The sequence below is a fragment of the Dermacentor silvarum genome, chromosome 6 (genome assembly GCF_013339745.2).
Source record: "Dermacentor silvarum isolate Dsil-2018 chromosome 6, BIME_Dsil_1.4, whole genome shotgun sequence".
In the NCBI taxonomy this organism is placed as follows: domain Eukaryota; kingdom Metazoa; phylum Arthropoda; class Arachnida; order Ixodida; family Ixodidae; genus Dermacentor; species Dermacentor silvarum.
The window spans coordinates 130,397,568-130,414,904 of NC_051159.1; the positions used below are offsets into that span (position 1 = coordinate 130,397,568).

Consider the following 17,337-nt stretch of genomic DNA (forward strand, 5'->3'; position numbering starts at 1 on the left):
TATCTTCTAATCTCCATTTCATACATAGCAGATGATGCTGCGGAAGCTGTGCAAGTAGTGCTGTCATAGAAGTCTCACTCCACGGGTTTCACAGTGCAGTTCTTGAACTGCAACGTTTTCTACTTAATAAGTACTTCATATAGACCAGAATTTTGCAGTGCTTGTAGGAGGCAGCCATCTTGTCCTAGGGACTGTGGGAACAGCTGAACCAGCAAGAAGGTTACTGCTCAGCATATTCTTGGCGCATGCATGTCCCACAGTCCATGTTTGTGCTAGGCATGTGCTAATGACATGCTGAGTGGTATCCTTCTCATTTGTTCGCCTGTTCCCAGTCCCCAGAACAAGATGGCTGCCCCCTATAAGCACTGCAAAATCCTGGTCTATACTACAGCTATGGTTTGCGGGGAGCAAGGTTATGTCAAACCACATATTATTTGTGCATCTTTGTGCTTCCTGTATGCAACATGCTCTGTTTCGGTCGCGAGTGCACATGGTGCGTTTTTCGCAGAGATGTGTCGCTCCTCTTGTTCAGTAGCCAATAGTGTCCGTTCTCCGACGCCTTCCATGTAATAAATAGGTCATAATATGTATGAGACTAAGTATACATGAGAGGTTTTCAAAAAATCAAGAATCCTTGTGGTCAGCTTGTGTTCAGGTTTGTGGAATACCACCACATCGCATTTTAGCATAGTGTGAGGCAGTTGCAAGAGCAGGATCAGTAACCACTCAAACCATTTTTCTTTACTATCCTTTCAGCTAGCGCAGACTGCAGCTTAACCTTCATGTTGAACTTGCTGTTTTTATGAATGTTATGGTGTGATGAAGGCGCTGGCGAAAACACTGCACCACTTACCCCCAAGTTTGCTGTAATTTATTAATCGTAAGCTGCGTCCACCAAGGCCACATTACAATGGAGTTGTTTAGAATGCAGAAATGCTTGTGTGCCTATATTTAGGTGTACTCTGTGTTATCAGAACTCCCGATTGTCATAATTGATCAGGAGCCTTCCACTACAGTGTTTCTCATAGCCCACCGTCAGATTTAAAACATTAAACCCCATAAATAATTATTATACCTGGGAGTTCATCACCATGACTTTTAGTTACCTAAAGAAGTTGCAACTATCATCATTGATGAGAAAGTGAATCAATATCTGTGTCAGTGATTCTTTTACTGGGCTTACACTCAAGGAAAGATATATTTTTGAATTTTTCGATATTTGGGTATCTGCTTACATTTGAGGACAATCTAAATTTAAACCAATACGTTTTGATCTGGTAGAATGAAGAAGGGCATCCACCAAATTGTCAAACTGCATATGTTGTGAAACAGGGAGAAGAGGAAGCGTGCTCTGATTTAGTTGATTATGGAACCAAAAGACTGATGCCTGACGAAATTTTAGGTTCACCTGAACATAAATTGGGAACCCTAGTTGCAACATCATTTTTTGTTTTAACTGATCTTCAATATAATTACTGCAGCAACCTACAGGCATCTTCTGCTTATGTAAAGGAGGAATATTAGCCATAACTTTGCTTTGCACACAGCTGGTTGCAAACATTTATGTAATTGCATAGTTTTGTCTTTGTACACAGATTCCATTATTTTCTTAATACAGTTTAAGTGCTAAATTATTTTTCATGCTTCGCTGTTTTGCAGGTGGTCAAGAGTTTCATGATCAACTTTGAAAAGTTCCTGGCGGGGGAGCCACTCGTACATAAATTTTCATTTGAATCCGGATATTAAGATGGATGCCTTCAACACCAAGTTTTCAAAGGCCATCGATAGTTGTACAGAACACTAGTCACAGCTTTTAATATATAAAATAAAATTTATACTGAGAATAATAATCATCACAACTGTACTAATATTAAATTTACTAAATAAATATTGTACTTTGATACCGAGCTTATCTCTTAATTCTTGGCATGAGTGAACAAATTATATTTATGGCTGTGAAGTATGGTTTTCCCATTGTCCCACTTCTCTTTTAATTGCATTTTTTTCTTGCTTGTTCTTTTTTTTTAAGTCATTGAACATAGGAAAACTCGCTCAAATGACCTCAAGATGCCTCATATAGAGCCTGTGTATTGGAGTCATAAAGTACGTGACTTGAATGCTGCTTGGCTCCCCGTACAGGTGGTGGTGATTTTAATCCCATGCTTCCCCACAAAGTGTCACTGGACTAATGTAATGATGCTAAGATTAGAATGTGAGCATATTCAAGCATGTTCACATTTGTGCATGCATTGACATAGACAGCAAGCAAATTGCCAAACAAAATAATTGCTAAATTCATTGAAAACAGGCCAGGAACTTAACCTACTTTTTTCTTTCTTGTCAATTCGATATAATTGTTTCATTGATTGAAATGTTCACTGTAATTTACCACTGATTACAACCTACCTCTTGACTTCCTGTCACTGGGTAGGAAGGTAGTGTTATCTTATTCGCACATACATTTAACCCTTCATGTGCTGTGGACAAGTCTTACTCTGTTACAATATTGTTTAGTAGTTAGTGCCAATGATGAGTCTGTCTCGTCCATGTGTTTGAATGGTCTTTCAAAGTTCCAGAGACAGGCCAGGCTGGTCCAATCAATTGTGACTTTCTGCCGAGTTCCCCATTTTGGCCCGTTAGGGGGCCTGCAGACTCTGTTCATCTACATTTGTCTACGTTCATCCAGTAGAGATCTTAAAAATGATGGCTGCCAGTCAGGAAAACCTGTCAGGAAAGTGCGGCTTTCATTTGATTCACTCCATAAGCGTTTACATTTATCATTTACTGATAAATGTAAACGATTAAGCAGTTCCTTCGTAAGCTGCTAGCGCTGCCTACTAAGAAGAGAAGCAATAATGTTGGGACCCGTCTAATTCGAGTATTTCGCGTGTCGTTGGAAACGACTCCACCATAGGAATAAGTAAAGTCTGCCGGCTAATTTTTCCGCAAGTAAAAAAAAAAAAGACAGCAGACTTGTGAGACTTTTCGGAATCATGGCCCAATTTCCAACAAAACTGTTTCGTTTGGGCAATCGCATTACAAATTTCAGTGTATTGTAGAAAAAAAAACCCTTTAAAACGTTGCTTACATATCACTCGCGCATTAGCACTGTTTCCCTTACACTATAATGTGCTAGGGCACTCAATTGCTATTTGTTACTTCTTTTTGAGTTCGTCTTTAGAGCTGTTTCATCATGTTACCGCACCAACTCACCCTGCTCTTCTTATTTTTTGAAAAAACGTTTTCAGTCAGGGCTGTACTTCACCATGCGCTTTTAACTTCGCATGCATATCGGCCATAATGTTCTCCAATCCACCAAATTTGATATTGGGGACTTATAATTCTCACAGTACGCTGGGCTAAATTCTACACTGTAATTGAACTACACATCACCCGTAGCCTTCCCCCTATATCCACAGAATATGAACAGCATGGTTCAAAGGTGGGCTTTTCCCCGCAAGGCCACATACTGTGGTGAAGCCAGCTTCTGGGAATTATTTTCACTCGCGAATGCATGCACACGTCGGCATGCCTTTAAGCGTGCTGCACGCGCAGTATGGAGGTGATTGGCTGCAAAGAATGTGCAGGAATGTTTTAAGATTGTTTAACGTTGCACAGGAGAAAGAGTGTCTGTGTGTTTCTTTCTTTTAGCATTTTCATTCTACAATTAATACAAAGCCCAGGTTATGTTCCCACGAGTGTGGGGCTCTAGTGTAGTTTCTCAACTATATCTTCGTGCAACTGGCTCTCACGGTGTCGGAAAGTTGTTGCCAGGACACCAACAAAAGTATTTTTCAAGGCAACTTGCCTGCTCTATTGGGCAACACCTGCCACCACTGCTCTTGCAGTAATTTTAGAACATGCTTGTCGTGTACCTGATATATATATGTAGTGTGCCGACCACGACAAGAAAAAATTAGGCACAGCTTCACACAAGTGGTGCGAAGACTGGGCAAACAGCAAAGCTGGTGGCCCTTCCCAAGCTTTCAACTTTTCTTTTCTTTGCTTAACTTGGTTTGGCTTGGCTTGTTCTTAGCCAGACTTAGCCGACCCCGAGTATCGGGCCGATACTCTGGTTCTAAAGGCCACTTTATAGTCCGACGTAGCCTTGACGCGCGAGTGCGCTCGGCACGGGGACGCCACGTCAGCGAAAGCGCAGCACTGCATAGTCCAGCGCGAGGCGTGGCCGACGTATCCGGCGTTCGTCGGCGTGCCCCGGCTGCAGCCGGCGTCGAGATGAGACATGCTGCATTTCGCGCCGGCCTCGTCACCCAGAATAGACCGTATCCGCGTCTCGTCGAGCACCGGCTGCAGCCGGGGCACGCCGACGAATGCCGGATACGTCGGCCGTGCCTCGCGCTGTGGCGAGGGTAACCGGGAAGAGGGTGGTAATCTCCCTCGTACAGCTGGTACGAGCCGTTGCTAGGCAACGCGCGGTGACGTTGCCAGGCGCAGTTTTTTCCCACTACGCTGCCTAACCAAGAGCTTAAACAGCTCTGCTGTTAAAAGAAAACGTTTCTCTCGTGTCGAGGCAAATTGCTTCTAGAGCACAACTATATCGCTGGCAACAGCTACGGAGCTTTATTATATCGGAGGTCGTTCGCTAGGCCTTTGTAACCTCTTACTGCCAGTTCAATACAGCTCCGCATATTGCAGGTCTTCCAGGCGTGAAAGCAGTACGATGTGTAAAACAGGAACGCTGTGTATATATATACATACATATATATATACATATATATATATATATATTGTGAGCGCTAACTGCAGTTCATCATCGTCTTCATGTGTATATACCCATCCTCATAATCATCATCATTTTGTCGGGTTGGTGTTCGTGGGCTGTCTCGCGCTGTGTGACAATAGAAGAGCTCTGCCTTCGTCCCGGGCGTCGTCTCACAAGTGGTGGAGCGTGCGTTGTTATCCCGGTCCTCTTGCTCTACCGGTCACCCCTGGAGCTCCGCTCTGGTCGACGGTTGTGCTCGCCAACACCAGTCATGGCACGAACCACCGCATCCACTGCTGCTACCACCTCAGCTCCACCAGCTGGGCCTATTTGGTCTGTCACCGCACCGCAACGCGACCCTCAGGTTTTTTCTGGCCTTCGCGGTGAAGACGTGGAAGACTGGCTTGACCAGTACGACAGGGTGAGCGCTTGCAACCATTGGGACGAGTCAAACAAGCTCCGCAACGTTGCCTTCTACCTGAGGCAGGTCGCCCAAACTTGGTTTTTCAACCATGAGCGCGACTTCCCTGATTGGCCAGCATTTACTGTGCAGCTGCGACAGATATTTGGCACATCTGCTGGTCGCTCCGAAGTAGCGAAACAGAAGCTCGCTACCCGCATCCAGGGAGCCAACGAATCCTATACCTCTTACATTGAAGACGTTCTGGCTCTCTGCCGTCGCGCTCAGAGTGACATGCCCGAAGGGGAACGTATCCGCCATATCCTGAAGGGCATCAACTCCATTGCCTTTAACGCTCTTGTAGTCCAGAGCCCCACTTCGGTTACTGACATCGTCACGACATGCCAACGCCTTGCCACGATCTGCGCCTTTCGTCTTCCACGCGCCTCCTGCGACACTCACCTTACCGACGACGACGAGTTGCGAGCGCTCATCTGCATCATTGTGCGAGAGGAGCCTCACGGCCATGGTCCAGCCAACACCGCCATTGCGTCTCTGCGCGCTCCTCCTCCCAATTTGCGCGAGATCATCAAAGAACTGGCATCCATGCCAACTGTCACACATGCCCGATCCCCTGCGCCTGTTTGTGCACCTTCTTACGCCAAGATTGCTTCGCGGCCCGCGGTCCCAGTTCCATCTGCACCTGCCACCGTTGTCTGCGACCACCTGGCCTCGATGGCAGCGAAGGCCCCTGTGCAACCATACGACTCTACCTGGCGCCCTTCCCGCCCAGTATGTTTCTACTGTGGCATACGTGGTCGTATCTCTCGTTTCTGCCGCCGGTGCCAGCATGATGAACGACGTGGCTATTCCGCCTATGAGAGAGGCTATGTGCCCAGATCGGACGCCTACGTTCCAGGACACTATATATCCTCGTCACGTCGCTCGCCCTCACCTCCGTTGTCCCAAAACATGTCCTGGTCTTCTCGCTCACCCCGTCGTCGTTCCCCATCTCCGTTCCGCCGTACTTCATCGCCCCTGCGTCCTGCCTCCACTTCTTTTGACAACCATCCGGAAAACTAGACGCTGCAGTTTTTGGAGGAGAAATTGCTTGTTTGCAAATTGTCGCAATTCCTCCTGCTCGCCCGACTAATTTACTCGCTGTTTGCGCGGAAAGTGTTTCTGTCGACGCTCTTATTGACACCGACGCCGCCATTTCTGTTATTCATCGCGTACTATGCTTCCGTCTACGAAAAGTGCAAACTCCGTATGTTGGTCCGGTCTTATGTGGCGCCAATGACAGTCCGATTTACTCTACCGGACAGTGTACTGCTCGTGTCCTCATCGACGGAATTCGCCATCACATACAGTTTACTGTGCTTCCTTCGTGCGCTCATCCGATCATCTTAGGCTGGGATTTCTTGTCAGCTGCATCTGCTGTCGTTTCGTGCGGACAACCACTTATACATATTACGGACACCGAGCTCTGTGACGCTGCTATATCCTTATATTATAATAATTTCCTTATATCCTTATATCCTATATCCTTATATTTATAATAATTTATATATATATAAATTATTTGCACGGTCCTCTACCTCGGTTGGGAGCTGGGACCTGCGTTTAACCATTGGTTTCCAGTGGCACCGTGGAAATTATGGTGCCCGCAGCAACCGCGAGATTCAGCGATGCAGTGCGGTTCAAGAAGCGGTTGCCAGTGACGAAACGACGCTATGTTTAAGAGATAGCGAATGTTTCTGTTTTCGTTGTACAATATGGTTCATGAAGTAATCCGTGACGTCAAGTACGCTACTTGAAAGCCATGTCTGCGGAACTTGTGAATACTTTGGCGCACTCGAAATTAAACAGGCCCTTGGCTTGCACATAGTGTACTCTGCGTATTGTTCCGTATTGTTCTGACAGGGAGGCACTTTGTTAAGGCCTCCTACAATTTGGCTAAGCATGAAAGTTTCGTTGAGCTGATTCAGGTTGTTTGTTCTGCTACGAAAGATGGTGCAACAATGAAGAGAACGAAGGCCAAATCTGGATTTTGTGTCTGAATGCGGCGCCGATGAAATAATCAGGCGACGTCGCGAATTTCGCGGTATTTATGCGTACGTTATAAGTTTTACAGCGAAGCTGTTTATGCGGACCCTGTGGCGTCGTTGTCGGACTTCGCTAAAAAGGAGCCACGTGACCTAGCGGAAGAGGAGAGGAAAAGAAGAGCCCAACAGGGGGAAAGGCGTTGGAGTGACCTCTTTCTCCCTGTGAGAATGCTGTGAGAGGGTGCAGATGAAAAGGAAAGCGGGGAGGGGGTTGACGTAAGTCGCGCCGTCCAATACTCGTGTTGGAGGGGGAGAGCGTGAGGCGCGCCAACCAATGGCGGTATAGGAAAAAAGTGGGTCAACGGAGGAGTGGGGTGTGAGAGGAGTTCGCGTTAGCGTTGGTTGTATGTACGGAGCTTTGGATTAGTGATGCCCCACATTCCATCCCAGCTACAACAATGGGAAGACCACGAGTAGTGCGTACTCCTGAGGAAGAAGCTGCCTACGAGAGTTGGCTCGTGAACGGGCTCGTCGTCGTAAGGCCAACCCTTAGGTGCGCGCCAGAGATGCCGAGATTAAACGGTATCTTGTCGTTTAGACTGCTTGCGAAGTTTGACTCGCATGGTGTAACATTCAGTGTAACTGACACAGCTTCGATGTTCGACCATCTTCACGGAGTGGAAGGGGTGGAGATTTTTTTTTCTTTTCACGCTGAAGAAAAAAAAAAAAAGGAAAGGAAAACTACAGAAGTTGCCCGGCTGAGTTTTTGCTGATTGAATGATGCAGCGTAACGTCGGCCAGACGCTGCTATGGTCTGTGACGTAATCGAGGCTAGTGCGACGATGTCGGTGTGGTGTCGCCACCTGTCATTCACCTTAATTGCGCGATCATGAAAAAAATGTCACAGTTTCGCCCTAAGGGCGAAGCAATGAATGCGATAGCAACACAGCAATGTCATACGAAGTAAGGTGAGCGGCTTTGGTAGCAATATGAAGTGTAGTAAACATGAGCTGATAAGCAAGCAGGTGTGCTGCGGCGTAAGTAGACCGACATGAAGAGAGACTCGATGACCACGAGAAGGCGCGTGTGAAACGGTGGTGTTGATGAGAAGCGCTTCCCGTGGGCAGCGCGTGCGAAGGGACACACCTGTAGCGCTGCACTGCCGATCCGGGCAGCATTACATGTGTAGCGTGCGTTGGAAAATGTGGCCCGACTATTACTAACTGAATGAACAAGCGTGGTGTGAGCGTGCACAAACATGAATAGATCACACTGAATTACTGCAGACAACGACGTGTCAAAACGCTGGCAGCAAGCGCATACGCTGCAGCGGGCGGGCGAAGGTACGTGCGGTCTATCGCTTCAACGGAAACTGAGCGGCGAATGCACGGTGCATAAAGGCCAGAGCCGTGTGGAGATAAGAGACTGTGCGGACGAGCGACGAGCGCGGTTGTTGGCAGAGAAGTGCCTCCCCTCCCTGCTCCCTCCGGCGCTGGCTTTCCGCTTCCTTGCTTGCGCGTGGGAGATTGAGTGCGTTCGCTCTCCGTGATAGCGCGCGTCCCCGCACGCTTCCGCTGGGGCATACGGCGCGCGGCGAAGATTTTATCTATACGGAACCTCACGGCGACTCCGACGGCAGAAATCCGGTTGAAGTGTCCATATAATTGATATCGCAATAATATAAGGTGGCGCCACATATGCTAAGTCGCGAAGGGCGGCGTCCAAGGCTATGCAGCACGAACGCCCTTGGGCACTTACTAGCCAATTAAGGCATGTTCTTTCTCTCTATCTCTTGTTTCACAAGTTTCGGCTCTCGACACCTTTGAGGTTTTTCTTTCGATCGATCAATCAAATCTTGACATCATGAGACGTATACACGATGTGATGCAAGAGCAGAGAACACGTGATAATTTACACTTAAATGGACACTAAAGGCAAACACTAAATCAGTTTAGACTGATAAATTATTATTTCAAAACTCTATAGTTAATCTCGCGAAAAAAGATTGATGACGAAAGATATCCAAACTTTCGTGTTCTGAATTTTGCGCCGAAACCCGAAGTATGACGTCAGAAATTTTTAAATAGTGGGGAAATCGGCGTAGCTTCTACTTGTGACGGTTCCTCATTTGCTCAAACGCGAAAGAGAAAAGCAGCAGAATTTAACACTCACTGGTCTATATTGTCTTCTCTTTTAGTTGTGTATAAGATGTTTATGTCCTTTCTACCTCGGCTTAAACTATAACGTGGAGTATGGGACTTTTTTTTTTTTTTTATCCGGGCGCGCTTTACCACCGTATTTCTTTCAGGGCCACGTAAAGTTCCGTGAGTATATGGAGCGGAAGAAGACAGCCGGATGGGCTCGTTGGTACTGCATGACTCGAGGTGTAGCGCAACAGGGCACGCAGGACGATAGAGACCAACAGACAGGAAGACGTAGCGCCGTGTCTTCGTCTCCTCTGCCTCTGAAGCTTTCTGTCTCACTGGTTCGTCCGTGAGCGCCGAAAACGCACTGCAGGAAAGCCAACTTACACAATGGAACTATCTGCGCACATAATAGAACAACGGCGCACGAAATACGTATCGTAGAACACTACAGTTTACATTCGCAGTTGTACCGATAAGAACAATGGGAACTACAACGCCACGCTACCCAGACTAACTGTATTTATCTTCGTTGCATTACGCGCGTCACGCAATGCATTCCCGGCCGTCACCATATGTAGGCCGCGGGTGCAGCGCACGGCAGAAGTGGCTGCTGTACGAGAACGTAAGCGCGATCGTGCCCGTAAGGCCGATCCCGTGTATCGGCAAGCGGCTGAGCCTCTGTCACTATCTATACCACAGCGATCACAAGGCAATACTGTGCAATTTAATGTAGTGTAGGCCGTGAAAGTGTGAGCGTGTGCGTATAATCAGCGGCTACATAATCTAAAATAAAGGCGATGCAACTTAACGAAATGTGTCCTCATTCAACTTGAACGTTAAAAAAATACAATCCCTAATAAAGCAATCAAATCACATATGCATCGCATCGGGTCGCTCAGCATTTCTTGGGTTCGTTGCGTGGTCGTTGGCTTTGGACTTTGACTTTGATTCAGTTTGCATGGGAGAAAGCTTTCTGTAAGAAAGGGGCTTTTATTTTTTATAATCTCTTTAAGACCCCGCGAAGTAGGAAGCACTGTATACCCACGACTTCGTCAATGGTACCGTTGCCACGGCAACAGGTTGCAGCGTCCGGGATTAGTAACGACCACATGCGTCCTCCCGGGTGCTCCCGTCTGGTCGGCGGGGGATCGACTTGATTCTCCCGTGTCTCGTGCGCCCTTGTTCGTTGTCGGCCCCCTCCGACCGTCTCAGCGGGGTGCGGAGTGCGCTTTGTGATGGACAGGCCGTGGGGGGACGGAGGCGGACCGTTTCTTTGTGCTCGCCCGCCTCTCTGGCCCAGCAGCAGCAGCAGCAGTAGCGAAGGCCGAACACAGCCGATATATCGAGGCCGTCGTCCGCGCTTCCAGTTCTGGTTGCTACGACTACGTTTGGATGGGTAGACGTACGCGTACAACATTTATATATAGCTCTAGAAGTTACCGCGAGGTCGTTGTTGCTGTAAACGGGAAGGCTTTTTTTTTTTTTTTTATCCCTGGCCTGAAGTTTTCATTTCGCCTTAGTCGTCCGGAGTATAGCATGTCAGGCATTTCACCAACCTAACAAAGCCATCTCACATTAAAATATTTATCTCTTCCGCAATAGGAGTCTGACCAAGAATCTGGTTGTATCGAGAAACGGACAATGACGAACGAGATGAATTAAGGATTTGAACATTTTCACATACAAAAAAAAAAAAAAAAAAAAGAAAGACAGAAAAAAAAAAACAATTTAGCAAGTTAATCGATTGGATTCAGTAAAATAGTCCCGGATTGTGGAGCGATGATTTATGTGACTGAAGTGAACGCAAGAATAGAGGCTCCAAGAGGCAGCATTATTACAGTCTACTAGATGTCTACTACGCTGTAGTATTACAGGCACAGATAAATTCAGACCAAGACTGCGAAGCGAAGTTTGTAATACTTTGAAACGTCGACAGGATAAAAAGAAAGTATCAGCTTCACCCCAGAATGAGCATAAATGGGTAGGGAACCAGCGTGGACTTGCGTAGATGTTGTTGTTGTCATCTTAGTTGTTCATTAAATAATATAGGCATGGTAAAATAGGCTACTGAAGAGCCAGTTACACCAAAGTTATTAACAATAAAAACAGTCGCATGGTGAGGAAACGCACGAAACAAGCTAAAGTGTGAAAGGACAGGGGCATATCTAGCTGTCATTTCAGGTTCACAGGCAGGTACGGCAGTTTGTTGTACAGAAAAGCAGCGATAACTAATTAAGCTGGCTGGGACCGATTGAAATGTTTACTTGGTCAGTTTGTTTACTATAAGCGCACTTATACCCATTGTTATTTCAGTGGACACGATTATGGCAAACCTGATCGAATGAATTCTTTGTTGAGTCATCGGTTACAGTAATGTTTACTTATCGAAGCTGCCATGTATTCCATGCGTGGATCAGCTTTCTCATTGAAAGTTTTTCTCTAAATCTAAACTTGCCAAGTTGATTAATTAGTCATAACTGATTATGCAATTAGAATAAAGAAACAGCGCGAGTCGCTCCATGTGTATAGTAGCCAAGAACATTCTTTTGTATAGTATATAGTAGCCAACAACAACAGCCAACAACGTTATCGGGTGTGGAGAGGATGGATGGATGGATCAGGCGGAACCCTTTAAACCGGGCGGTGGCATGCGCCACCTAGCCATGACTATTAACATATTTTGTACTTTGTGGTGGGTGAAATTTCACCCCTGTCTTGATTTTATCCACCAATCAGATAGCGCGAGAGCGCGCGAATGACTGGCGCCCTCTCGCGCGTGACTTCAGCTGGAGGACTGAGTTGCCGCGCGCGCGCTGGTGTGAAGGCTGTATATCGGCTTCACCAACTCGGTTCTTTGCGACCGCCTGGGTGGGCATATTTGTACTGGAATCTAATAAATATTACAGTAAAATACAGTTTGCATACGTTCAATACGTTTGAACCTTACAAAAGCTACAGACGCTTGTTTCTCCTTCAGCGCACAGGCAGCCCTTGTTTGGCGTAAAACTTACTTCGATAAAATCTGCGTTGTTATATTTTTAACATTTCATAAATTTATCATTGCCTCGAAACCCTTTTTTTTTTAAATTCCCAAGTACAATAGCGTCGGCCGAATCTAGCAGCGAATAGGAGCGAAGTTTCCTTGGCGCATTTTTGGCGTGAATTAATCTGTCTATACGTATTGAGACGTCTGGAACCTCACGTATATATATAGAAGCTCGGCGGAAAATATTGGGCAGAAAACGAAATTTACGCGGTCATGTGCTGCAGTGCTGAACTTCAGTACAGGAAAATTATACTTCCCTACTTCCGACATGCCACTATCATCGACCGACTCGAAGGACTCAGCTTGGCCCTCGCGCATTAGTCGGCGCAGAGTCCGTGTCAGAAACAAGAAGTGCAAGTTAGTACGCTGCCGCTCACTCCACAATATTTTCTTTGCTCCTGCCATGGGTAGCACGCACAGTTCACGAACGAGGATCGATTGATCTTTGTCACTGTGTGTCAACTGCAAATAGCTTATGTCGCAATTTGCCAGGTACGAAACGTTCGGGCAAAAGAAAGGAGAAATACAGAGACTAAAGTTTGCGTCAACCGTTTTTTTTTTCTTTTTCCTTTGTTTCTTCTTTTCCTTTTTTTTTTTTGGTGGGGGGGGGGGGGGGGGGCAAGTAGTATTGGAACAAGATGTGTTGCTGTAAAATGCTCCCAGCCGTCGCTGCGAAGCGGAAGAGTTAAGTAGGCCTCCGTTTAGTGATGAGACATGTTTGGAGCAGTGAATGAATAATTAGAGTAATTTAATACTTTATTGAAGGACTCTGGAATAACTTTCGTCCGTGTTTGCATCCAGCCTTATTGCTAGAAGAATATCATGACTTTTTGTGACGTATGCGAGAAAGGTTAGCGAGAAGTTCAATTCAATTCGATAATGTTTCAAATAAATTTTATTTCTGCATTTCATACATGAGAAATGCAGGAAGCCGGGCGAAATATTGTAGGTCGAAGGGCTTGGAACGATCCCTCTCCCTTACAAGCAGCCACCGCAACAGTAGTCGATAACACTAGTTAAACATCTAACAAAGCATGAAAACGTCGATGCTAATAAACAAAAAGGCAAAAAAAAATATCACAATATACAAAAACGTTCGTACACAAGGAATATACATAATATAGTACAATAACAAAGGTTCCCCATTTGACAAGTTCAATATAGGTCAGCTGGAGTAAAGAATGACGTAGTAATAAAGGCAAACTGCTTAGTAAATAGATTTTGGGAGCAGCTTGACTCATGTCCGCAGCCTTTATACCGGAAAAAAGTAATTGATAAAAAAGTAAGCTTAACCGATTTTCTACAGGTACGTGCGCTGTTATAGCCATTATTTGTACTACAGAAAGGTGCCATTCAGTTGTTCTTGTTCCTGAAGCTGTACACTTTTTCTGGAGCTCTCTTCAGGTTACACAGTGACATAAACGGCATGTTACTGTACTTTAAGCTCATTTTATCGCGGAGTAGTAATCTGCACTTATATAAATGCGTGAATGTTAACATTCTGTGCATAAGTTATTGTAGTGTATTCGCTATTTGCCATTTCCGTTACCAAAGCAAGGATGGGAGCTGTGTCATAAAGGAAGCTGCTAATTTATTTTTCTCTTGTTTACAATTTTTTTTGTAGAGTTAGTATGCTTGTGTGTCTGATGGCATGTGGATGCGCATTTCTGAACTATGTATGGGATTGCCGGCTCTTATGCATATCCTACCTTCCCATCGGTGTTGCAGTTATTAAACAGCGACAACAACCACTACAACAAATACTCGCGTGTGCTTCACTCCGCGTACCGTATGGAGGAAAACTTCGGTCAAGAGAACACGGTGCGAGAGATGTACGATTGGGCTGACGAGACGAAAAAGGCGCCTCGCTTGGCATTCTAGTAACCCGGAAGACTCACCTTATACACCCTCGCGTGCAATATAAAGCCATGAGAGGGAAACGTGAAATAGTGTATAATTAAAACGTATAGCCTAAGGCTCAGCCCGCAACTCCAGGTGGCTGCAAACCTAACCTTTTTTCTTTCTTTTCTTTTTTTTGGGGGGAGGGACGTGGAAGACGAAAGGGAGGGAAATGTGGAGGCACGCAAGCGCGTCCTGAAAGTTATTTATAGTATCATATCGACTCCATCGTCCCGGGTGAAAGGTCAATGCTTCGTTTTCAGAGGAACGGTCCTTCTGACCGGCATGGGTCGTTCAACGATGAGAACAGGAGTTTGAAGACGTACTTCTCACGACACATCATGTACATATTCTCTTAATAGCGTTCCCCTAACTCAGGTTTCCACTTACAAATACCTTGGCATTTATATTTCTGAGAACCTCTCCTGGCAAACTGACCTGAACCATGTAACAAGTAATGCTGGCCGTTCTCTTGGTTATATAAAACGTAATTTTAGTCTAGCTCCCACCAACTTAAAACTTTTGCTTTTTAAAACATAAGTTAGGCCCAAGCTTGAATATGCATCTTCCATTTGGGATCCCCATGTCAGTTCAGTTAATCTCAGCATAGAAGCAATTCAGAACCGGGCAGCACGTTTTATTTTATGCAACTATACTCGCGTACAGCAAGTGTCACTTCAATGAAGTAAAATCTCGATTTGCCTAAACTGTCACTTCGTCGTAAAATCGCGCGTCTATGTCTATTTCATAAGATCTATCATTGTAATCGTACTTTAAGAGACTCTCTTTTCTCACCACCATTTTACATTTCTTCCAGAAACGACCACCAGTTCAAAGTTGACGCGCCATGTTGCCGCACGAACACGCACTTCAATTCATTCATTCCCACAACAAGCAGCGACTGGAACCGCCTTCCCGCGTCCATTGTTTCACTCGTAATTATGCACGAATTCAAACAAAGGAGTTTTGAAGTCTGTTGTGAATTTTCTTTCACGCGGCCGCTTTCAAGCCTTACAGAGCTCGTTGCACGCGTCACAAACGCGCTACTTCAGTTGTCGCTCGTTCGATCTTTGTACAAGCCGCGCGACCTTTGCGTGCCGCCAGATAAACGTCTTGGTTTTGTAAGATGTTCTCGTTTTGTCGGATGTAAAAAACCCAACGTTGTGTGCCGAAGCTGGCTTCTCGAACATTTCGATTCTAGGTATTATATCTCTTCAGGGATCTAAAACAGAGCATACCATTCGGCTCTTGCATCGTACCAATTCCGCTGAGAAAGTTTACCAGCTATTATGAGTTTAATTAACTTTTGTGTCGCGTTCTCTTATCTTTCCGCTGTCATAAGAATTTACATTAAGCCACTGACGGTAGTGTAACTTTTCGGTCGTGTTGGTGTTACTTTGTTTTTTCAGCAGCGTACATCTAAGACTCGAGGCTCGAATCTGGTGAAGTTTGGGGAGCTATAACCCCGTTGAAACAGATCACCGTTAAACAAAGTATTAAAGAAAGAAAATGTGAGGAAGGGGAGAAGGAAACGCAGTTGGAAACAGAAGGTTTGATTCTATCGCAAAAAAAAAAAATTAAGAGGGAAAGAGAAAGAGAAAGAAAATGGAAGAAAACGCTAATGAGTATTTGTAGGGGTGTGTAAATATTCTAAATTTCGAATACTAATTAAACACTGTTTGCTGTTCGATTCGTACTCGATTCGAGAATCCACAATTCAATATTGCCAAATATTCATTTTTTCTTAAAGAATATGTTAGGTATAAAACACTTATTGGAATCTCAAAGGAGAGAGAATGATTGAGGTGAAGATTGTTTCAAGTGATTCTAAAGCAGAGGAACCGCGGTTGCTGCGCAGGGGCAATAATTCGTGAGCGAGCGCACAGGCAGCCAACTACTGCTCAGTATATAGTTCAGTCATTCATTATGAAGGCCCCACTAGGCGGCATATATGCGTATTTGTTGTCATGATTTAAAAGGAAGCTTTGGCTCGGGGCCTCCTATCTAAATACACGTAAACGGTGAAATTGTTTTTCTCGGCAATCACTGCACCAAATATGATGACGTTTATTGTATTTAAAAGAACAAAAAATGATAATGTAGTGACTGGAGGAAGCAGAAATTTTATTTAGGCCGTCGTAGTTTTAAGAATAGGTGAATATTGCAAAAAACAACCACAACAACCATACTATCAAGTTTACATCTCTGCAACTCAGCAATGAAACGCTACATAAAAATTCTGTCAAATGAACCTAATAATACGTTTAAAGCGGAAAACATTGGTGTATTATACACCGCTCTGAAGTATATAGCAATAACTTGCTAGTAGGACTTTTTTTAGAACCTTCGTAAACATTATGACAATTTCGTGTAAGTTGTGAATTAATATATCACATTTTTCCGCTTTAGGAGGTCTAACATATGCAATTTACAGAACTGTGATATTTGTTTTGGCGCAGAGTTAAGGATTATGAAGCTACGTGCTTCTAGCTTTTTTTAGTCTTACCCATTTTAGGGAATCTTTGTAAAAAAATCACACGCCCTAATCAAAGTTTTGCTTCCCAATGTTGTTAGAATTTACTTTCTGTTTTTCACAAATGCAGCAAACGTTATTCAAATCGGTTCAGTGGTTGTCTCACAAAACCATTTCTGCATTTTACGTGTGTTTGAATGTGCGGCATTGGAGTTGGCCCCGAGCTAAAGCTTCCTCTTAAAACAACTTATTATTTGGAGATTGGCACCAGGTTTTCATCCCTTTAAAGAAATTGACTCGCCATCTCGGCGCTGCGGAAGTGAATGTCCAGCGAAGCTGTTGAAAACCACCACTACAACTGCTGAGGGGGGTATGCAATCATTTATTGCTTTAGAGTAATGGTAGTAATTTATAGTAATGGTAGTAATGGTAGATGTGGGAGTGATGGTAATTCTGACAGCACGCCGCCGCCCATAGCCGTGCTGCAACAACATTGAAATCAGTTGCTAGGCTGGCTTCTTTTATATATACGAAAGGCTAGGGACGTCACTCCCCACGTCGCAAGCTGCCGTCGCCGCGGCAGCTTGCGTAACAGTAATCTTTA

General features: G+C 45.1%; 2 protein-coding genes across 5 annotated transcripts in view; both read left to right on the forward strand.

Annotated features, from left to right (window-relative positions):
* LOC119456001 (glyoxylate/hydroxypyruvate reductase A-like) overlaps positions 1-1,799 on the forward strand; it is a 92,874-nt gene extending 91,075 nt beyond the window's left edge. For all 3 annotated transcript variants that reach the window (XM_037717583.2, XM_049669493.1, XM_049669492.1), the window contains one exon: positions 1,660-1,799. In XM_037717583.2, the coding sequence (XP_037573511.1) occupies positions 1,660-1,746 (87 nt within the window). In that variant the 3' untranslated portion in view covers positions 1,747-1,799. The remainder of the gene's footprint in view (positions 1-1,659) is intronic.
* LOC119456000 (glyoxylate/hydroxypyruvate reductase A) overlaps positions 1-1,813 on the forward strand; it is a 70,647-nt gene extending 68,834 nt beyond the window's left edge. Inside the window, exon 9 of one of the 2 annotated variants that reach the window (XM_049669498.1) lies at positions 1,797-1,813. The gene's annotated coding sequence lies outside the window, so the exon portion shown is untranslated. The remainder of the gene's footprint in view (positions 1-1,796) is intronic. The other variant, XM_037717582.2, reaches the window with a different exon arrangement.
* The last annotated feature ends 15,524 nt before the right edge of the window (positions 1,814-17,337 follow it).